The sequence below is a fragment of the Neltuma alba genome, unplaced genomic scaffold (genome assembly GCF_004799145.2).
Source record: "Neltuma alba isolate B1F8T4 unplaced genomic scaffold, ASM479914v2 tig00011687_pilon, whole genome shotgun sequence".
Classification (NCBI taxonomy): domain Eukaryota; kingdom Viridiplantae; phylum Streptophyta; class Magnoliopsida; order Fabales; family Fabaceae; genus Neltuma; species Neltuma alba.
Genome location: NW_021636326.1, coordinates 494,316 through 518,331, shown reverse-complemented (window position 1 = coordinate 518,331; position 24,016 = coordinate 494,316). Strand labels below are relative to the sequence as shown.

The 24,016-nt window shown below is 36.2% G+C and overlaps 1 protein-coding gene across 3 annotated transcripts; it reads right to left on the bottom strand.

Annotated features, from left to right (window-relative positions):
• Positions 1 to 310: 310 nt before the first annotated feature.
• On the bottom strand, positions 311 to 6,333 carry LOC114716761 (lysophospholipid acyltransferase LPEAT1-like). Of its 3 annotated transcripts, XM_028901815.1 has the most exons (9): positions 5,669 to 6,333; positions 4,931 to 5,047; positions 4,769 to 4,806; positions 4,507 to 4,571; positions 3,586 to 3,654; positions 2,403 to 2,536; positions 1,875 to 2,015; positions 1,166 to 1,229; positions 311 to 770 (listed from the first exon to the last, which is right to left on the bottom strand). In XM_028901815.1, exons 1-9 carry the CDS (start codon positions 6,185 to 6,187, stop codon positions 763 to 765), a joined length of 1,155 nt encoding a protein of 384 aa, XP_028757648.1. In that variant the 5' UTR covers positions 6,188 to 6,333; the 3' UTR covers positions 311 to 762. The 3 variants fall into 3 exon arrangements, with proteins under 3 accessions (XP_028757648.1, XP_028757646.1, XP_028757649.1); XM_028901813.1 differs by lacking the exon at positions 311 to 770 and having other exon boundaries at positions 1,110 to 1,229; XM_028901816.1 differs by lacking the exon at positions 311 to 770 and having other exon boundaries at positions 1,164 to 1,229; positions 1,880 to 2,015.
• Between the last annotated feature and the right edge of the window lie 17,683 nt (positions 6,334 to 24,016).

Below are 24,016 nucleotides of genomic sequence, written 5' to 3'. Positions count from 1 at the left end.
CCGATGTCAAGTTCTGGCGTCCCTCAAGATCCGGAACCTGTTGAAGTTAGGTGTAGATACCTCTCGCCTTGGACTAATTTATAAATAGTTTATTAATTGTGATCGACAAGATATGATAACAGCTATGCCAAACAAGTCCTTAGAAGACTGATAGGTTCATCATAGGTAACCACTTTTCAGTGGGGCGAAAGGGAATTTGGCAACAAAGATGATGAATTTTGAAGGGCAGAGGCCTATCGACACTTGCGAATAAGTAGAAGGTCATTGAGTGGTAAGTAAATTCAGTGAGGGGTAAGGGAGAAACAATGTTAATCACTTAATCCAAATTCAGAACCTTAATGCTTCGGCCGGGAGGGAAAAAAGTACATGTCGGGTTATATGGGTCCTCCACAAAATGTTGAAAGCTGCTAGCTAGTCAGCACCTGTCCAAGATTAATTTCTTTAGCACGTTACAACTTACAACCTAACCTTGTTTTCCGCAAGCATTACATCAAATAAACAGAATCAGCAATGGTATTCTGAACCAGCTCACTGCAGAGGATTTCATGATCGCCCGTAAAACTTTTATAAATAAATAAAAGGCCTCTGCTTTGAAAATTGCAACAAAGCCCAGAGTAAGTACCTATAATCAGACAAATATTATATGAATGCTTGTGCTGCACAGGCTTTTCTATATTTTCTTTAATTTCTTCATTTTTTTTTCCTGTAGAGGTAGAACCATACAAGGAATATACAGACCCCCAATCCGTATTAGCAATTGCATTATAAACCTGCAGGAGAACGAAAGAGAAGATTCAGCAGTATGCTTCATGGCCTTTCTAAAACAGACGACATCATTTTATCACAATGAAAAAGCTGACAACCACTCACATGACTCTTAAATTGGGTGCTTCGACTATAACCCATATATTAAAGGTTACTTAAAACATAAAAAAAATAAAGCAATTAAGACACTTCGGTGCTCACACTATTTACAAGAAAATTACGCGAGTGCCATTTTGAAGTTTAGGTGAATGTATTAAGAGGTATTGACACCCCGCGCAGAAGCTGTCCATTCGAGAACAACTACCAAATTTGAAACTAAGACAGAATATATGTTATTTCAGACCGGGGCCATCAAACAATCAATCGTCTTTCTGATGCAAAACACTAGGCAAGCTATTACCATTCAGAGAAGAATGATATATCCGCTTTTCTGCTAGCCCAATATCTGAAAGTATCAAGTTACCCTGCAAGCAGAAAATTTAATAAAGTAGATCTAGTAAGTACCAACAATTAGCTACGCAATAACACTGGAGACAAGACGTAAATATTCCCTTTTGAGTTAGAATGCACAAGTAGCTCCACGGAAAATAATGGGAATAAAATTTTACATAATATTGCAAAGTGTGAGCAGTAAGATTTTCATATCACAAACCAGCACTTGACACTCAAGAAAAAATTGTGAAGAGTATCCCCACACACCTTTTGCATTAGCTAAAGATCATGTGAAAAATAAAAGGAATGACTAACAAGATAAACCGAATCACCATATAATCTCTAAATAATTTTAGAACAAAAGCATATCCATGCAAAATATATATCAGTGACAGAATAAAGGCGATACTTGATTCAATTTCCATATATCCTTAATTTTTTCCCTCCTCATCTTCTATCAGTCTAGTCCCACTCCTTGTAGACTTCTATTCCGGATATACCACATCCAAAAGTCAAATCCAACCAACGTAGTGTCTAAACTGGTTAGGAATCCTTATTATGCAATCAGTGAGATACAACCCAAAGAAATAAATGTTATGCTGGAATTTATACAAGATATAGTATGATTAGCTTTCAAAATTTTTCATATCATATATCAGTCAACAAGAGTTGCATACCTCACCAGCCATCAACCGTCTAACATTATTAGCATATAGTTTGGGGTCATCCTTCTCTTGCTGTGAGGGGTAGTAAACAGGTAACCTTGTCACTTCCATATAATTCACAAACTGACAGAGAAGTAAAATTACATGGCGCACCTGCACTAAGAATATAAGTTAAAGTTTCTGCAGAAAAAGAAAGACCTCGATCTAATTATCAAGGAGATTCGAGTAAAGTTGCTAGGTTTGATGCAGGAAAGTTGCTCTGTAATCCAACAGGGCAAATGAACTATGACTTTTCTAAGCATGTACAAAGCAACTAGCCAACCATTGACTCCCTCAAATATTTCAAACCCAAGATCAAACTTCAAATCAGAGCAGGGTACAGACTAACTTCTCAGATTCAGGCCACGATTCTAGGGTCAAAACCTGACATTCTTACCAAAAATGAGAACCCTAGATGCTGGATACTATGTTAACTCCTATTGATAGAAATCATAGAAAAGTGGGAAAATTTTGATCATTGAATACTTGATAACTACTCACCCCGGATATGGAATCCCAGGCAGGACTGAATCTCTGGTAAGGGTATCTTAAAATTACAGGAAGCACAGGTACACTTGCCAAAAAACTGCCAGTCTTGAATGGAAGGAGAAAGTCCCCATTTGTGGTTGTACCTTCTGCATAACATCCAACAAGTTTAGATCTATAAACTATACCAGATATAATCGATATCACCTTCGATGGTGAAAGGAAATAAGACAGCACATGCAGCAGAACAACCAAGAAGGCATAAGTTTCAAGAACGAAATTTCTGGTTTAGATTTTGATATAGGAGCTGATTTAAAATATTATAGGTTAATTATATCATAAATTCATAATCATATGGTCAACCAGTGTTATTTTAAGAAATGACAAGCTTTCTGTCTTCAAAATAATTTCGACGCCTGCTCTTGGGGTCTTCCAGTTCAAAATTAGTCACATCAAATCCATGTATGGGCTTTTATTTTCTAGACATTTCCCTGACTGGTCCCTGTTACTTGTACTGTAACTATGCTCATTAGTAGCTGGTTATTGAACTTGAGCCACAAGTGGTAGACTACTCGGTCTTCAAGCTACAACAGTCCAACTCAAGTTAGGTGATATAATCATATTGAGACTGGCATCCTGATTCAATAAATACGTCGGTCATAGGATAAACTGCCAGACATGAAACAACCAGTATCATCAACTACATATTACAGAAAAGGCAGAAAATCAATTATGAGAGGAGCAACATCTATCATTTTATACTAATGCCAAAGACAGGTGCATAAAAGTGTGCCGAAGTTTTTTATTTTTAATTTCCATTTGTACTTTGTAGGTTTAAAATCACATGTCGTTCTGTGGTGAGAGATTTGTTGAGTTAGTATTTTATTTTTATTCTATAAAATTGAAACAGGGAAATTTTGGAAAGAGACCAAAACTTCTAAAGGCATATATTTAGTACAGATATGAACTGTCACATAAATTTAATAGCCTTAAGGTCCATCAGTTTTATTGAAACAAAATCGGACATCACAAAGAAACCATTTCATAATATCATAAAAACTGATAAGCTATATATATATATAGACACACACACACATACCATTCTTCCATATTCAAAACTACCAAGAAAGATAACCTCACGGTGATAAGCAAAAGGTAAATGTAACTAACAAGAAGAAATAATTTAAAGGGTAATAACCTGGAAATAGCATCATAATTGGGGCAGACTTGTTACGGTGAGCTTCTTGAATTCTTTCTGTGACAACACCTGCCGGGGAAAAATTTACAGGCCCATTCATCCCAGGATAAAGATTGGAGAAAAATCAAATCCAGCAACAATGCACAACACACAAAGCTCCAAAACATAACATATCATATTGAACAACGTACTAGGACCCTAGTTTGATGGACTAATATGCGCGCATGTCCATGATGAAAACGCCAGCTTTAGCACCTCTAAATACTAGATACAACAAATCGCAAGGGCTTGAGAAAGTCTAGTTTCGTTGACATTATATGATGCTCAATAGAAAAATGCCCAAGTTAAAGCTTGAGAAAGGCACAGGCAACAACTAAAATTTGCTTCTACTTTGAGAATTGCATTTAATCCTATTAATACCAAGCCAATGTTTCCCGATAGATAATCTTTAAAGGAAGGAATTTGAGCATAGTTCCCTTTTCCATAATCTATACTCAAGCCAATTCCAAGTTCTTTTCTATTTACCTCATGAAGCCCAAACTACTTCCAGATTCAATGTATGTTTGAACTCAACAGTTATTGAGCTTATCCTACTGGCAGTTGTAAGTTAGGTTCTCAAGAAAGCATGCTCACAACTAAAAGAAGAAAAGTCTAGCCATTCATTTCAACTCTACCGTAATTCCAGAATATAGCTTGTGTATGTTTCTGTTATCATTCAATCAAGAGAAAATCAAGAAGGTTCCTTGATGAATGACAATGTATTTGTAAAAAACTAATAAAAGAGTTGATTACTTCAACAATTTATTTATCACTTCAAGATGCAAAAGGCCTCAGGCAATTAGCATGCCATTGAACAAAAAGACAAGAAATTCACACAACAAGAGAGTGGAAAGATGAGGTATTTCCCTTTATGCACCTGACCTGAAACACCCTTGAAGTCTGAAGACTTGGACTCCCGCTGAACATAAACACACCCAAGGCACTTGCTGCCATAAAACATGACATAATATGTAAGCACCGGTTATCAAATTATTTCACTGATAAAGAAAAATGAGTGCACATTATTTCAGAGATAGAATAGAGCATTCTCAATTGATAAATCATAAATTCATCACAAAGTGAAAAAGAGCTGATCAACCACATCAAAAGAGCAAAAGGGAACACATTAAGAAAGCCAACAAACCTGATAAGACCAATTAGAGGAAGTCTAGCCACTGATCTCTTCAGCAATGAAATCCACAATTGAAATCAGAAGTTTAAAATAAATGTCAGAAATAATTCAAAATGTCAATAAAAACACGAAAAGTATAAATCAAAAGCATAAATTGTTACGAACATCGCAAACCTTAGCAACAAAACTTGGGAAGGAGGAAGACATGTGATATAAAATATCCAAGTACGACACATGATTGGATATTATCACACCGGGTGCTTCCATCTCTTTAGGTTGATCTTTGCCTGCCTTCTCACATTGAAAGAAAAGGATGAATTAGATCAAAATAACACACACACACATTGAAACAGAAAATCTTGCAAAAATGGTAAAAGACATAACAAGATCAGAGGCCAATGATGCTAAAATTGCTGAAACACATTCCATTTGTCCCTCTAGGAAGGAAGGAAGTACACGGAGTCCATGTCTCTCAATAAGTAAAATAGCAGCAAAACGAGGATCCTATAACCCAGAAAGTCTCGAAAACAAAAGGAGGGGAAAAAAAAATCTTCATCCTATTGCCACGGCTCAAGCGTCAAGTAAGAAGGAACAATGAAATATAAGCATAATTTATTTATTGCATCGATTAGAGGCCTCGACACCTCTGCTGATGTGTCTGGATGAGTAAATGATTGTTCAGCGCCGCCCCATCGTCATGGTGGCGCAGGTCCTCCTAGACAGATTACGCTCAGAGCATAACCGAAATCGTTCCAACCTTAGATTACGTATAGGATATTGGTATGGGAAGCATGTGTCCAGAAAAAGATGAAACAGCAAGTAACGAGTGAAGTTTCCATGATATTCCCGAAACTAAGTAGGACAAGCGTGATGATGATTAATCTGAAAGCAGAACTGATGGAAATGGAGTACCTCAGTGGCAGGCTTGTCATCAGTATTCGGAAACCGGTATGTCTCGCTTATCCAATAAAACCCAAGAACAAAAAGAATGAGCCTGGAGATGCTTCTCCCACTCTGAATAATCAGAGCCCTCCTAAGCCCAGCCATGTTCGCATAATGTTCCTGTTCTTCCTCTCGATTCGGGGGGTAGAATAGCGTGCAAATCCTACATATCAAGTAATAGGTGAATAACAAGGCGAAGCACATGGCCACCCTAATTGGAACCAGCGTGACCAATGCCAGCCCAAGCAGGAGCTTCTCCCTCGTCGGCAACTCTCCGCGTCCCATGATTCCATAAGCATCATATCTAACAAAGGCAGCGAATTTCTTCTCAAGGTCTTCGAGGTGGCCAGAAGAGACGTGGGAAGTTGGGTCCGGCTTGAGGAGGGGACGGTCGTCCTTAGCCGAAGCCTCATCGTGGACGGGGTCCGGATCTGCTGAACTGTCGAGTTCAGGCGGATTCGAATTCAGGTCTTTGAGTTCAGTCTCCATAGCTGAAGCCTTTGATTATAACAGCAAGTTCTTCATATTGGGATGTTGAGTGAAAATCAGAAACGTGATTTGCTTCAGAAGTGAATGGAGAAAACGGAAGAAGAATAGTGCCAATGCAGATGCAGCAGATCTGAGAAAAGCGCGTGCACTCGTCGTGATCGTTAAGGCTATCCCTCGGCGTTTAATTATCATATTTCATGAATAACTCCCATCTTTTTCAAGACAAAATTAGAATTATAAATTTTTTATTAAAATATGCTTATATGTTAGTAAATACTATAATTTCTAATGCTCCGTATAATTATTTTCATTAATAAAAAATAGTAAAGTATAAAAATAACTAATATTTTTATTAAGAAAACTGAAATTCAGTTGCGACAATAATTTGAAATTTTGATGCGGTGGGCGGGGATTTATAAATAAAGGACCGGCTAATTCAACTGTTTGTGGCGCCGTTGCAACGAGAATGTTCATTCTAAAAACAAAAAAGAAATGAGAGGCGGCATATTGTTAATCCTTCAGTCTTGCGTTGGCAGGTAAATACTATTATTGGCTGAAAAGAGAGGGAGGGTTGGGTTGTAAACCTCTTGTGGTGTATTCTATGGAACTAGTTTCCATTATGCTATTAATAGTTCAAACTTAAAATTTTCAACTTATAATTTTAAAAAAATTAATCTTTTAGTCATTCAACTTTTAACTCATTTGTAATTTAGTCCCTCAACTATAACTCGGTGTGTCTTAGTCTTAAAACTTTTAACTTGCATATAATTCAGTCCCTTATCTTTTCAATTTTCATATTACGATCCTTCCCCTCCACGACTGTGCGTGGCAACATACTCTTTCAGCTCAGCTCCACCTAGTTTTTTCTTTTTAACAAAATTTAAACTCAAAAAAAAAACTAAAGTGCTAGAGAGGATCGACAAGGGGAAAAAAGAAAGTTGCAGAGAAATTTACATTATTAGACTCAAGTTTTCTGGCGTCTGTCTTTTTGGTCTCTGAAAAACAAGACAACATCCCTATAGATGAGCCTAAAGATTCACAACTTCACACAGTGATGAAGGTGGACTGACCCAAGCTGCGGAAGAAGAAGGCGGATTCATCCAATTCAAGGTGTACCTCATATTTTCGACAGTGGCTTCTCAATTTGTTTAGCCGAATATGCAACCATTGCTTCCATTCCGGCATTGGTTTCGATGATACATCAATTCTTCTTCCCCTTGGCATCTTCTTTCAATTATCCTAAGTTACAGTAGAACTCAGGCCTTCCCATTAGTTCATCGATTGAGCTACCAAGCACTGATGTCAAAGAAATTGATAATAAGGAATCAATTTAAAGCACCAGTTCCCATCTGATGCATATAAGGATATTATCAAATGTGATTGTCTTGTTTTTCAGAGACCACAAAGACAGACGCCAGCAAGCTTGGGTCTGATGATGTAAATCTCCCAGCAACTTTTTTTCCCCTTCGTCGGCCCCCTCCAGCCTTTCATTTTGTGTGTGTAAATTTTGTTAAAAAAAAAAACCAAGTGGAGCTGAGTTGGAAGAGCATGTTGCCGCATAGAACTGAGTTGTGAAGGGAAAGGATAGTAATATAAAAATTAAAAAAGACAGGTAGACTGAGTTATATGTGAGTCAAAATTTCAGGAACTGAGTCGCACCGAGTCATAATTGAGATACTGAGTTATAAATGAGTTAAAAGTTGAATGACTAAAAGATTAATTTTCCCTATAATTTTTAAATAAAAATTCATTTCATGAAAACCTGATAATTAAGAAATTATATTTATTTTAAATTATATACCTGTTAAAAAAATATTTTTCAAAAAAACAAAATTTAAAAATTTAAATCTCAGTCGTCCATATTAAATTTATATAGTTGGGATGATGTGACCAATGCGATGAGTATTGAAATTGGTTCCTGCTTTGACTAAACCATCTATATCTGATTTGAATGGTTTAAATTTAATATTTTTAATTAATTATTTTTAAATAAAAAACTATTTTTTGAAAAAATGATAGTTAATAGATTATCTTTATTTTAAATTCTACACATATTAAAATAACTATTTTGAACAAATCAAAATAAAAAAGAACTCAAATCCGGATCATCTAAATGAGATATGAAAAATCTAAATTTGATAAGCTTACGGTGTTTATCAAAATAATAAGCACCGAAACTAGTTTTCATCAAAATAATAAGCACTGAAATTAGCTCCACAACAATGTCATATTGCCATTTTAGTACTTTTTTCCCCTTAAAAAAAGTCTCTTTGCACATAGTAAAAATCCTCTGGATTCTTGCATGCTATTGCTCGCATAATTTGAGAAACATGCGGAGTTACATGCGCGCGCGCACATATATATGCACATAGGAATCCGCATATGATGAGAAACCACCTCCTCCTCCCTTTTTTTCCTCAGATTTTTTCATTTTTTTTTTTTTTTTGTATTTGGGTTAACTTGTAGGAAAAATGCCAAATAAATACCCTGAAAATTTCTAAACCCCAAATATGCTCTCAGATACGCAAATACCAAACCAGATCAAGAATACCAATTTGGGATTTGCAAATGTTGCTGATTTACCCACATGTCCTTCTCTTCTTTTACTTTTTCCTTCTTCTCCCTACTGAAGCCCTCTTCCTTGCTGTACTGTCATCCAAGCACTCTTCTGTCTCAAAAGCAACGATCTAATATCACCGTTGTTCAAGGGATTGTGCTGTTTGAGACCAAATCAACACTCCATAAACTGTTTTGCTCCTTTGATCATTGTTGTCATTGCTCTCTTTCCCGCTTTATGGTTCACGGTGGCCATGAGCTCCGACGACAATAACTTAGAGGGTGGAGATTCCTCTACACCTGTGTGTAGCTCAAAGTCTTCAGGAGATGATGAAGATTACTCTGATGCCATGTATGTTTGGCCTGCCTCCACAAAGGACTACTTCAGGAAGGGATTCATATGGCAAGAAGCTTATTATTCCAGTAGCTTACATGGAGATTACCAGGAGTGAGGAAATTTCTCGCAGGTTACTGATTGAGAACAACAAGAAGAAAGGCGAATTAATGTTTTTTTTTTTTTGCTGATGTGTGATTGGCTTCTTCTCTATTTTTATACTGTCCGTTGGAATTTGGCTTCTTGTCAATTGTTATATTAAAGTTGTCAATAGTTACCTTTTTGTTGTTACTGCCAATATGTTATATATCAATGAACTTGTGCATCCTACGATCTTTGTATACATTTTACACTTGCTAAGTTTATTTCGATGTGCAATTTGCAAACTTAAAATTTTAACTTTGTTTAACCCTTATAACATTTTTACTTACTTTGGCAACAGGTGATTTGCCCAAATTTGTCAATTGCTTTGCCTTGTAATAAATTTCATAGGTCAAGTATAGTTCATTTATATAAAGATATTATTAATTGATATCAAAAAGTTGTGAATAGCCCCAACCAATTGGCGATATATGATTTGCCCAAGTTTGCCAATTGGTTTGCCTTTAACGAATTTCATAGATCAAGCATAGTCTATTTATATAAAGGTATTATTAATCGATATCAAAGAGTTGTCAACAGCCCTGACCAGTTGACAACTTAAGATTTGTCTAAATTTGTCAATTGGCTTGTCTTTAACGAATTTCATAGATTAAGTGTAGTCTATTTATATAAAAGTATTGTCAATCGATATTAAAAGGTTATCAATGTCCATAGCAATTTAACTCCAATTACGCAATTCAGTTTTAATTAAATAGTTTGTTAAATTTTCACTTTTTATTTGTTAAAGTTTTGCCTCATGATTCCTTTAATTTAGGGCTGAGCAAGCAACCCATAGCCCGGCTACCCGCCTGCAACCCATGAAAGCTGGGCCCATTTAAGCCCGCCCAAAAAAAAATATAAACGGGCAGGCTTAAACGGGCGGGTTTAAGTATTAAATGGGTGGGCTACGGGCAGAGGCACGGGCTGCCCCATACCCGCCCGTTTAGACTTTTATTTTTTTTTTGAAAAATTTAAAAAAAAAAGAGGGATCTGACTTGTGAATTGATTGAGAGAGACTTAGGACGCCTCTCCCCTCTCTCTCACGAGCTCTCCTACCCCACTCCTAGTTTCCCCTAGACCCCCCTTTTATTCTGCACTACTCCTCTCCCTCAGATTGAATCTCAAACTTGAGCCCTCGCGCTGCCACTCACCTCTCGATCTCTCAATCTCTCACGCATACGACGAAGGCGATTAGGTGCACAAGGGACACGTCGCTCACTCAGTCTCAGCACCAGTGTTCCACGGCGGCTCTCGCCTTCTTGCCTCTGGGTCTCACACGCTCCATCTCATCGGCATCTGAGCAGTGAGCTCTCCTCTCTCGTCACCTTCGTAGCACCGTCCGTCGGCCTCTTAGTCCTATCAATCTCCCTTGCCTCTTAGCCTTGTTGACGGCATCTCCCACCTCTCAATCTCGTGTCGTCGTCTCTCATTTCAGCTTCAAATCTTCCATTTATTTCACTCTTTTTTAGTTTTGAGCTCTTGCCTTTTGGGTCGACATTTATGTGTAAGATTTGAGATTACTTTCATTAGCTTAATACTTGTATTTGCTGATATTTATATGTGATTGCTGCATTGCTAGTAAACACTGAACATTGGTTCTGTTTTAGGAAAGGTATTTCCATTTTTACGTCTTTAAGCTGCAAAAAGTTTAGTATGAATGAGAATATGAGATAATATTTTCATGTCTTTCCATTCTTAAATGAGTTCCCCGTTACCCGCATCAGCCCGCCCAGTTAAACCAACCCATTCAACAACGGGTTTAAATGGGTATCTATGGATACGGGCTAACCCGTACCCGTTTAAATTTAAACGGGCGGGCCACGGGTTAGGGGCCGGGCAGCCCAACCCGCCCGTTGCTCTGCCCTACTTTAATTAATCATCTGTTATAAACTTCAAATATCACAATTGGAATCTTGGAATTCATTATAGGGCAAGCCAATTGACAAACTTGAGTAAATTACATGTTGCTCTCTTGTTAGGCTTGTTGATAACTCTTTAATACTGATTAACAACACTTTTATATATATGGATAACATTTAATATGTAAAATTCATTACATGACAAATTAATTGGCAAAGTTAGGCAAATCACATGTTACCAAAATAAGTAAAAATGATATAAATGTCAAATGAAATGAAAATTTTAAGTCCCCACATTGAAATAAACTGAGCAAGTGCAGCAAAGAAAGTGGGGTGCACAGGTTTATTGAATATAACTAGGACAACTTTAGTGTAACAATCGACTACAAGCCAGATTTTCATTGACAGTATAAAAATAAAGAAGAAGCCAAACACATATCAGCCAAAAAAAAAAAAAAGACATTGATCCGCCTTCTTCTTGTTATCTCAATCAGTAACTTGTGAGGAATTCTCACTCTTGGCAATCTCCATGCAAGGCACCAAAACAAAAATCTTCTTGTCATATGAAACCCTTCCTTGAGGTAGTCCTTCGAGGACGTAAACCCAACACAAATGGCAGTAGAGTAATTTTCATCATCTCCTGGAGACTTTGAGCTGCACACACATATGCAGAGTACTATCCACTCCCTCAGCTATTGTCGTTGGAGCTCATGACCACCGTCAGTGGCAGTCGCAGAACGAGAATGAGGGCCATGACAATGATTAAAGGAGCAAGAGAGCTTATGCAGAATTGATTTGGTCTCGTGATCAACGGTGATATTAGATTGTTGTTCTGGAGAGAGAAGAATGCTTGGATGACAGTAGCAAGGAAGAGGGCTTCGATAAAGAGAAGAGGAAGAAGGAAGTAGTGAAAAAAAGAGAAGGGCGTATGGGTAAATTATCAACATTTGCAAATCCCGGTAATGGTATTTGTGTATTCAGGAGCACTATTTTGGGGTTTGGAATGTTGAAAGTATTTACTTGGCATTTTTCTTAACTTGTATCTTAGCACTTTAGAATATTTTTTAATAAGACTAAGTATCCCAAACTAATTAATTTTTAGTATATTAGAGTATTTTTTTCAATTAGTGTGTTATTAGAAAAGTACTTTAATGTACTGGATATATTAAAAATTAATTTATAATATTAGGTATTACAGGAAAAGTATTTCGGGATGTTGGATGTAATAAATATAATTAATTTGGGATGTTGGGTGTTACTAAAAAAATAGTAGTTCAGGATGCTTGATGCACTAAAAATTAACTTTGGATATTGGGTCCTACTGTGAAAATACTTTAAGGTGTTGGATGTACTAAAAAATAATCATGATATCAGGTGGTACTGAAAATAACTCTAGGATGCTAAATGTACTAAACATTAATTAATTAGAATATTGGGTGTTACTGAAAAATATTTTAGGATATTAGATACACTAAATATTAATTAATATGAGATATTGGGTCTTACTGTAAAAATATTTTAAAATACTAAATGTACTAAAAATTAATTAATTTAAAGTGTGAATGCTTCTATAAAATATTTTAAGAAATTAGATACAACCTAATCTGAATAAAATAAAAAAATTATTAAAAAGAAAAGAAAAGAAAAGAAATGGAGAGGGGCTCGATCATGCCCTGCTCAGCGCGGAATCATGTACATAGCTAGGGCGATCTCAGCAAATAAAACAGTGTTGAGGTTGGATAGCTTGTGTTGATTGTTTGCCTGTTTGACGAATTAACTGAAATACTCCTCCGGTCCTAATTATAAGACCCAATTGACTTATTTGAGAGATTAAAGAAGTAAGTTAAGTTGGTTATTTATAATAAATAAGTGTTATCATTCCTAAAATATCCTTGCTAATTAAGTATATTGGCTAAAACTATCATTATTAGAAGGATTATGTTGGAAAATGCATAAATATAAGAGAAAAAATGGATTGGGTCTATAATTAGGACCAAATAAAAAGTCAAATGAGTCTTATAATAAAGATCGGAGGAGTATCTAAAATATCTAGACTCCCTTTGTGAGCCAGCATGAGGTGCTCATTGAATCGACGAGCACCTGGTGCTCAGCGGCCAAAAGGTCTCGTATCAGAGACACAGTGAAATGCTGAAAGGATTTCTCTCTCCACACGCATGAAAATTGAGGCTGTAGTCACTTTTTTTTTTTTATACTCACTTTTTTTATTTAAATATCTTTATAATTTTAAAAAAATTCAAACATAACAATTATTTTTTAAAATTAACACACACACATACTATGTTAAACTTAAACCTTCTACAATATCTTACAAAAAATGCTAACTAGCCTATAGTTCTTACACAAGTTGAGATGCATACTGAAACATTTGTTAAGTAGCAGTATTTTAAATTAATTTACAGTTTATTTAACACCCTAAAATATCTTTTAGTAGTCTATCATAACCAAAATCAAACAAAATATTTCAAGTAAAATCAAATGTCCAAGTGCATTAAATAAAAGAAAAATCTTATATCAAGTTTTTCATATTTATTATCTCATTTCTCCAATCTTATACAGCCATGTGTCCTTTTTTGTTTATATGAATTTATAATTAAATGCTAATATTTTAATAATACAATATGTAATTAAAACTTCATATAATGAATATTAAAAACTTGACGTAAGTATTGTCCTAAATAACAATAAAAAATTTAGCCTCCTTATATTTTTAATACATTTGAAAAAATATTTTAGGTTGTTAAATAAATCACAAATTAGTTAGGAATACCGAATGCTACATTAAAAAAATTTCAAAAAATAGATGTTACTTAGAAAATGCTTTAAAATAATACTAGATGCAACTTAGAAAATATTTTAACATGCATCTTGACCCATATAAAATCATGAAGAATCAAACTGTATTGTTCATTTTTTTTAAATATTTTAGAAGGCCTAATTTTGTTCTAAATATAATTTTGAAAAAATATTATTTTTTTTACTATTATGATGTTTAAATAAAAAACTAGGTGGCCAAGAGGCCATCCACTCCATGAGACGGAAGACTGGGAAGATGGGATGGATAGCCATCAAGGTGGACTTAGAAAAGGCCTTCAACAGAGTCAACTAGGACTTTCTAAGGGAGACGCTCTTTGAAGCAAGGCTGCCAGCTAACTTAATCAGTATTACTATGAGATGCATAACGTCCTCAACTGTGCAAGTTCTCTGGAATGGGAAGCCAACTCCATCTTTCAGCCCTCAACGTGGTATTAGACAGGATGATCCGCTATCCCCTTATATCTCTGTTCTGTGTATGGAACGGTTATCACAAGCTATTAAATTTGAAGTTGAGAGGAAAAACTGGCAACTGATCAAAATGGGTAGGAGAGGCCCCCCGTCCCATCTTTTCTTTGCTGATGACTTAATACTCTTTATCTCTATAGCAATAGGCCAAGTAGTGCTTATCAACAGAATGCTCGCTGATTTTTGTAACTCCTCGGGCCAGAAGGTTAGTGAGGCCAAAACCAGAGTCTTTTTCTCCAAGAATGTGAGCAGATCGGATGGTATAGACATATATAACAGATTGGGATACAAAAAGGCTGAAAATATTGGGAAATATCTTAGAGTTCCCCTCCTCCATAGCCGGGTTACCAAAGAGACTTATGTTATTATTGAAGAACGAATTAAATAAAAGCTCAAAGGCTGGAAAGCAAAAACGCTCTCACTGGCCGGAAGAATGACCCTCACTCAATCTGTCCTCTCAACTATACCTATTTATGCAATGCAGTCAACTAGATTGCCCCACTCTACTTATCAAAGGATCACGGCAACTATCAGAGACTTCGTCTGGGGGAGCATCGAGCAGCGTAAAGGCATACCATTGGTCAAGTGGAACACGGTATGTCAAAAATGGTGGATGTGGTCTTAAAAATGTGATGGGACAAAATTCAGCGTTTCTTCTCAAAACTGGCTTATACAATTACTATGCAGCCAAACCTATTTTGGGTCCAAGTCATCAGACACAAATATCAATGGACTCCTTTTCATAAGCCGAACCTTAAAAGTAAAAACAGCTCCCTCCTATGGAGAAGTTTGACACCACTCTGGGAGGAGTTAAGCTTAGGCATAAGCTGGAAAATAGAAGATGGTAAGAGCATTAGATTTTGGTCTGACATGTGGGTAAGGGATCTAGGCCCGCTGAAACACTTGGCCTTTACTCCTCTAGATGAAATCAACCTAGAAAAACCATTGATTCATTTTGCGGCATGTAATGGGAGTTGGAAATGGGATGAGTTTGCAAGCGTTTTGCCTCAGCATGTCCTTGAACAGATTGCCGCCATTCACCCGCTGGCCTATAATACAAATCCTGATGAGTGCGTATGGAGTCTTACTAGTAGCTTACATTTCACTACCAGGTCTGCCTACAGACTCATCATGGAAGATGACTGGGATGAGGAGAGTGATCGCTGGAAGCTTTGTCTGGAAATGGCCTGGGCCCCACAGAGTTAGAACCTTCCTATTGCTGGCTATGAGCAACAAGTTGCTAACTAATGAGGTAGACTCGACAGCAATGACGAACTAGAAGTTTGGCAGCATCTGTGGAAGAGAGAAGGAGGACCTGAATCATGTCCTACGGAGGTGCAAATTAGCTAATACTTGCTGGAAGCTTATGTACCTCTCCAAATTCACCCACATTTTCTCAAGCCAACCCATCAACAATGGCTCGACCTAATCTAGGCGTCGCCCACACAACCCCCCTTGGGCGATTACTTTCGGTTTAATGTGCTGGAAATGTTGGGAAGCAAGAAACCGTAGTATGTTTGAAAGGGAAAGCACTAACCCTTATCGCTTGGTGAGTGAGGTGTTAGCTCTAAGCAATCATGTTATACAAGCGAAAGAAGTCCTTGCCAAAATGCGCTTAGGCTGATTTATTTAGGCTGTTTTGTTTTTGCTTTGCGTTACTGCTTCTTGCCGTTGTAAATATATGTTTTTTAATAAAATCCTACTTTTTATTAAAAAAAAACTGGGTGGCCTTAAAATAAAAAAATAATAAAAAGAACGAGTAATTACCGCCAAAGAGGGGGGTGATTGGGGACTGGGGCAGCTGGGCATCAGCCATTTCAGCGGGTCACTTCCCTATGATGCGACACCGTTTGACCGCACCTAATGCGGACTCGAAGTATATAACCTCCAAAATCAGAAATAGGAAGTGAGGACAGGGTAAAAAGACAACTAAATCTTATACGCGCCAAACTTCACGCCCTCTTGTGTGTGCAGATTTGGAAGTCTCTCATGGGTTCGCATTCCGTGCTCATCAGCCTGATGAGCACGGAGTGCTCAGCGCTCAAAACGCTGTGCGTTTTGAGTGCTGAGCATTTTTATTTTTTTTTACTTTATTTTTTGTTACAAAAAAGTTTATACCATCTCAAATTATTAATATAAAACTATCTTGATATTTAATTTAGTCTTAAATATAATATTCTAATCTACTTTATCTCTTATATATATTTATTTTTTCAATATAGTCCTTATAATAATTGTACGTGTTAAAGATTTAATCCATTGTTGATTTTAGTTAATACACATAATTAGTGAGAGGTATTTTAGAGAAAACACTTATTTATTTACAATTGAATAATTTAGCTAATTTTTGTAGTATACTTAAATTAGTTAAACTAACTCTTATATTAAGAATCAGAAGAAGTATGTATTAAAATTATTTTTGGTTAACATTTATCAGTACTCAAAAATATTTTTTAGATGTTTTCAAATCTTAAAGTATTTTATGATTTATTAGTACCTAAAATATTTTTTCACATGCATTTAATGTTTTAAAAAATTTCTATTTCTTGATATTGTATCATAAAATATTTTAGAATACTAAAAAATATTTCAGGATACTAGATAAATCATAAAAGACTTTAGAATACTAGATCCTAAATATGTTTTTAGGTAAGCCCAGTCACAAAGTATTTTAAAATAATGACATATATGAAAAAATATTTTAGGTACCAAATAGATCACAAAATACTTTAAAAATTAGATTCTTAAATATTTTTTCAAATGCATTGTCAAAATATTTTAGAACACTAAATACATAAGAAAATATTTCAGAATATGATAAAATATTTTAAAATATTGAATATGTGTCAAAAAATATTAAGATTAGATAAACTTTAACTAAAAATAATTCTAATACATATAATTTTTTGTAATAAAAAAAAAAGTCCCTCATGCTCATCACTCCGTGCTCATCAAGATGATGAGCACGGAATGCGGATCCGTCTCTCAATTAACCATTTAGGAAACATCTAAATAGAATTAATTATAATTTTAAAAATATTTTTACAAAAAAATTATCTCATTTTATGAAAATATTTTTTTAGAAATATTTTGAGGATTGTGATTTCAGCTAGTATTGGATGATGAAATACAATGCTGAGGCACACTCTGTCATCTGCCTGCAATTATTCTTGTTATCTGTCTTCAGTTTATTCAAGCACGAAGCATTAATTATGAACCCTGTATCTCAGTAAGTCTCAAATTAAAGATGGAAGGAACCAGCGAAACCACATGCTCAACCGCCAGCCTCTGCATGTATTACTCCGTGCATGAGGCCTTCCACAGTCAGCCAGAGAAACCACGACTCGTACGAGGATCCGCCATTGCGTAACGTTTCAGTAGCCCTCTGCTTCAACTCTTTGACCTTACGTCTCACGGCCTTCCCTTCTTCACCTTCTAACATCATCATCCTCACCGCTTTCCTCTATCTCCTTCCTTCCATTACGCCTCCATCACTCTCGCCGCTCTGACTGCTATCCCAACTTGTTCCACCAGCATCGTCGCGTTCATCCTCTGCTCCGCGTAAAGCGGCCACGCGATCATCGGCACTTAGTCCGTTTGCCACGCCTCCAGCGTCGAGTTCCACCCGCAGTGAGACAGGAACCCTCCGGTCGATCGTGCATGACCTAGAATCTCGTCCACTTGCGGCACACCACGACGGCACCACCACCCCCTTTCTCCGATCCTCTCCTCAAAACCCTCCGGCAAATACGACTTGGGATCGTCGGCATCGCTTCCTCCCGCGCCTGAAAAACGTGGCACATGCATTCGCGTCACTCGGCGTTCGAACCACCCAGATTAACCGTTGCTGACTCATTCTAACCCCCAAGCCAGCTCAATCACTTGTTCCCCCAGTCAGAGTACCCCCCTCTGCCAGTGTCACCAACAGCACCGACTCAGGAGGTTGTCTGTCAAGCCAAGCCACACGCTCGCTCCGGCTTCTTTGATGATCGGTCCAACCGGGTAAACTGGCGGAGTTGGGATCTGCCGGTAGAATGGGTGCTCTCTCAGAGCTGTGAGGGTGACGTGGTTCGAGATCCACCCAGGTGTTGAGTAAAATGCCAGCAGCCATGGTAAGGCGGCTGAGGTGGTAGAGATAACCATTTGTATTCATCAATCTTGCGATTCCGACCCTGGTCTAACAAGTCTTGGGTTCGGATGGGTGCGCAACCGGGGACCTCAACCGGGTTGAGGAAGGTCCACGAACGCTCCCTCAACTTCCCGGTCAAGCCTGGGAAGAAAAGGAGAAAGCAAGCAAGTGGGAAGAAGGGGTGAAAAACGTGAAGGTGGGGATGGAACCGCTTGCAGGCATCAAAGCTTGGTTGCAAAAGAGATCAATGATGAAGCTCGAGGCTTGGGGGTAAGTTCTGCTAGGGTGCTTCCAAGCAGAGCAAGCTTTGCTGCGCGATAATAGAGACGGGCGACGACTGTGTGTCTCCGGGACACCATGGTGGACACGTCAGCAGGGGGGAGATCAACGATGTGGAGGTCGGGAGGGAGGCGTGGGGAGTGCAGCAGTTGGTTTTGAGCGGCGGAGGCTTCGGTGGTGATGTTGAGGAAGCTTACGCGAAAGCCGTGGTGGGTCACAAGGCGCAGCGCCAGCTCAAAGAGAGGTGTCACTGACCCAAGCCGGGGCTTGGCAGAACGGCAACGTCGGTTTCCATATGGCTTCCAAGTGACGGGCTGACACCGCCCTCGGTTCCCATAACAGTATCAAAGGCAGGAGAGGGAGAGATTGCAAGAACCAGCGGCAAGGGTTTTAAGCGAGAGCTAGCGGCGTGAAGCTGCTTGGAGGTGGGGGTGCTAACGTCCGCATCCTACTGCTATAAATATACAGGGATTCACAGAGCCATCTATAATAAAACAACTTTATTGTAATCAGCTTTTAATGGCAAATGCACGAATAATCTTCTGAAATTTCACAAGTTTGCAAATTTCTTTATAGCTTAACTTAAGCAGAATCTGCTACCCATGATCAGCTGTGCCTATTCCCTATGTGTCTTTTTCAGTTTTTCTAATGCCGTATGCAAATATACGGACATTGAATCGATCCCGCGTCACTTCCCGTTCGGAACAGTTTATAGTAATTTTTTAATCGTAATTTACAAAATACAAAATAAATATATGATAGAAGTTTTATTTTGATTTATATAAATTATTTTATAAATAATTATAATCATCAACTCCAACAAGTCCTAAAGCTTTCTCTCGAACTGGCGTTTTAGATATTTGCAGCACATAAGCGAGGAGTTGAGCCCATGCATCCAGGAGAGGTTTGGACGGAATGGGCGTTTTTGAAACCTAAAATTGGATTGGTAATTTGATTTATGTTTGAATTAACTTTTAAATAAATAGTTTTATAAAATAGAAGTTTATTTGAATTATTATTAAAAAAATAAGTTTAGTTGTAAAGGCAATATGAATTACTTGAATAATACTACTTCCTTGCTTAATATTAGAGCCAGTTTTTAGATTTAATTTTGATCTTAAAAATAAGATCTTAATTTACTTTATTTTTTATATTTATTTATTCTACCTTAAGTAGTCTCTAAGATAATTGCATATGTTAAGTAGTTTCCATCAATAAATAATTCAACAAACATGAATACATGATTAATATAATATTTTTAAAAAAAATAATACTCATTTATTATAATAATTAATTTGTTTAACTTTTTTTAACATTTATAAATTAATTATTTAGTTTTTCATTTTAAAGACCGGACACAACATGTAATAATTTTGTCTTCAGCGTATTCTCGCCAACTCATAGACATATTGTCTAAGGGTGTGTTTGGATGAAACCAAACCGTAGTTTGAAAAAGTGATTCTGGAAAATAGATTCTGGGAAGAATAGATTATGTGAACGATTTTGTAAAAAAGTGATTCCGAGAAGTGAGAGTGTTTGGATAGTTGTTTCAGAAGCACTTTTTATATATACAAATTACTAAAAAAAAGACATAAGTTAATATGATAATTACAGAAAAAATAGATTTTATGATATATTTTAATTTGAAGGAATAAAATTATTAATAATATTTTTTTATTAACATAATTAATAATACATAAGATGATATAATTATAAATAATTAATATGTATATATATTTTTAAAATATAAGATTAATATGTTTATAAAAAAATTAACAAGATACATATCCTATAGGCTCTCACATTCTTCCTTTTTTCTCCAAAAGCAAAAAATTTTGCTTTTTCAAAACCATGGTTTTGGTCCAAAACCACGGTTTACCCAAAACCAGTGGGTGTTTGGGTGACTTATCACTCAAACCATGGTTCACCCAAACGGGGCCTAAGTCATCCATAGGTTTGTAGGTAGTTGAAAATCAGCTTTTGGTAAAGCCAAAAATTGATTCAAACACGAAAAGGAAAAGATAAAATGACTAATGTGCTTACGGATCTCTGGTCTTAAAAAAAAAAAAAGAGGATGTGCTTGTGGCTGGAAAAGCAGCCTTCTAGTTCTCCAAACATGATTACCAAAAGGAACCCTAGCTTTTCTATTGGCTGGTGCGTAGCTGCCTTATCTCATTTCTGCTTAATTATCTAAAATTTTTAACTAGTCATTATTTCACACTATCTCCGTTTCTTAACATAAAAGTTAGTCTGACTTTTAATTTAGTGTTAAATATAAGACACAATTCATTTTATCTTTCATATTTAATCATTTTCCCGAGGTGATCTTTATAGTAATTACACACATTAAATGTTTCATCAAATATTAAAGCTAATACACTTAATTAGTAATAATATTTTAGAAAACACAACACATCTGTATTACAAATAACTAACTTAACACACTTTTTTAATGTATCCAAATTGATTAATTAGTTTTTATATTAAATATCGAAATTAATATTTCATTGTGAAAAAGTTGGCGATACTTTGACGTTCCGATCGGATTATTGTAGTGACTATTCTTTTCCATAACCGGCGGCGGGCTGGTTTAAAAGTTAACCCATTAAGAAGTCGATGCCATACCAGCCTTTGACGTATTACCTCCTCCTGCAGTGCTCAATGCAAAACTGAGAAACTTAGTTGAGCGAGATCGTAATTTTAAATATAAAATTTTAATTTAATTTATTTTTAATTTATAATGTTTTATTTAAAATATTTTTATTGATTGTACAAAATTTTTATCAAAAAATAATATACATGACTAAATAAAATTATTTAAGAAAATCAATACATATTTATTATAATTAACTAATTTATTTTTTAAAATTAATTATCTAATTTTTACATAAAAAGTGAGTATTAATGTTATACTGTGCTACGTGATAATTTGCGGACAAATAATTGGTCGATCTGACTGAGCGCTGGCCGCCAAAGAAACCAGTGCGTCTATTATTTGGGTATTTTGACTAGTTTGACAGCGGACTGCGATCGCCCGTCAACGTGAAATCACTCACATCACTCAAAAAAAAAAACAACAAAAAAACACCACAGCTTCACTCTCATAACAACAGGTCCTATTTATAAAACATTTTCAGCATATTTTATGTAAACAAAAAAACTTCAAATTTTATTAATTTTTATTTAAAATTTGATAACTTTCTAACTTTATCCATATTTAATATACATTATACTTCATGTAAATAAAATCAATACAATAATAAATGAAAGATAAAATCGTAAATTCATATAAAAAGTTTCTCTCAGTATCGTATAAATATGATAAAAATTTTTTTTTCTGTTTTATAAATAGCAGCAGAGGAGTATTGCATTTGCTTTCTTTCCAACAGCGTCTCCGTTTTGACACGCGTGCTCCTGCACTTGGATATGTCTTGTACCCTGATTTAATATGTTGGTTTCTTGATAGAAAAAATTGGAAAAAAAAATTATATATTCTTTAATAGATGCTAATATATAAACAGTAAACTAACAAGATAACAGGGCATATTATGGTGGATTAAGAACTTTTCAACTCACTGGATCGAATAGCGTGGAGCGCCTTGTGTCCCGTCAGCACCCCATTCTGTACGGAATCTCGCTGCGCAGTCCATAATGATCAGATGGTACCTGTTCTGTTCTTCATGTTTCTCTTTTCCTGCTTTTATTCGGATTCTTAATTCCATCACAAACACAACTATATATAAGATATCAAGATCCTCAATCATGGTTCGTGCATAACAAATGTAATGTCTGCTTTTAATCCATCTGGCCATACGGTCGCCAGCCCCTGCCCCATTCGTTTGGAATCGTATTAAGCATCTTCATTATCCCTGCCCTTTATGCCCAGCAATCCATCGAGACATAGGAGGTGTTTCGATAAAATCAAACCATAGTTTCAGAAGTGCTTTTAGAGTTTACAAAATAAATATGTGGAGGAGTTTGTCTCGTTTTGAAAAAAAGTGTTTCTTAGAAATATTTTTGAAGATTGCCAAACACTCCCGTAAAAATACGGATATTGTGTAAATATAAAGGAATCATTCTCGTGAACCTTATAAAACTCACCAAAATCAGAAAGTTTAACGTAGTGAAACAATCTTATGTGTTTTATCGTACATCATACAAATTCAAAAATATTTTATTTCAGCTTTTACAAGCTACTTACTGTTTCATTCGGGAAAAAAAAACTACTTACTGTTCGGTATTATACTGACCTTTATTTGAATTCGAGTTAGTTCCAATCCCAGTAATAACTAATAAAGTTATCCCGACGGGTTTTCTTTTTCTTCATTTACTAGATTGGGATTTAAAGCCGTGCTTATTAAAAGGTATTGAATCGATCTGGCCATTAAAGTACGAACCACTTATAGAGGCCAAACACTACCTCATAAGCATTCGAGTAAACTATTTTAGTTTTTTTTTGGCATGTAAGAAAATAAAATAGGCGTTCCACTCGTGGGTGAGAGAGGGAGTTTACCCTCAGGGTTAAGGCAGATGATAGACAAGGACGTCACTATGTTAGAGCCCGATAAAGGTTGCCAGCAAATAGCAGCATTTTGTGTTTTGTGGATGCCCACTTGGTTGGCTTTATTCTGGTCGTTCTCATACTCGTTCCCTTTCAAGAAAATGGTGCGGACACAAAGAGGTGCCAAAAAAGGCAAAAAGGAAAAAGCGTGAGAGATGATTTTTAAGTAACAAAGACGGCTTGCCTAATATATAAAATATACTACATCCGGTCCTAAATAAAAGATCTCGTTTAGGTCTTATAATTAGGACTTAAAGATAGTATATCTCAACCGTGTGCAGTCTCTGTGACCCAGAAGAAGCCGACTAGCTTACAGTGAACATCACAAGAAGAATGATCATTTCCAGAATGAAGCTAAACTGAGTGTCCTTGCTACTTATAAATTGATTTGGCATTGTCAAGGAAGAGAGAAGATCTCTGGCTTTCAATGTTCGTGTGCCTGTTTTATCCTTCTTTTGTGTCGTATCATGGGCGCGTTAGAAAGAAAGAAAAAACCGGTACTCCCTCCATCTCTAGAACGATACATGACTTCTTTTTTAGTTTCATTTCTTTTTATAATACGCGGTTCTCAGTTTTATGATGTTCTAAATTTTGTCTACAGATACTCGTATTTAATATTTTTTTCCCCATCCCTTAATAAATGATCTTTTAAACCTGGTTGAAATATAGA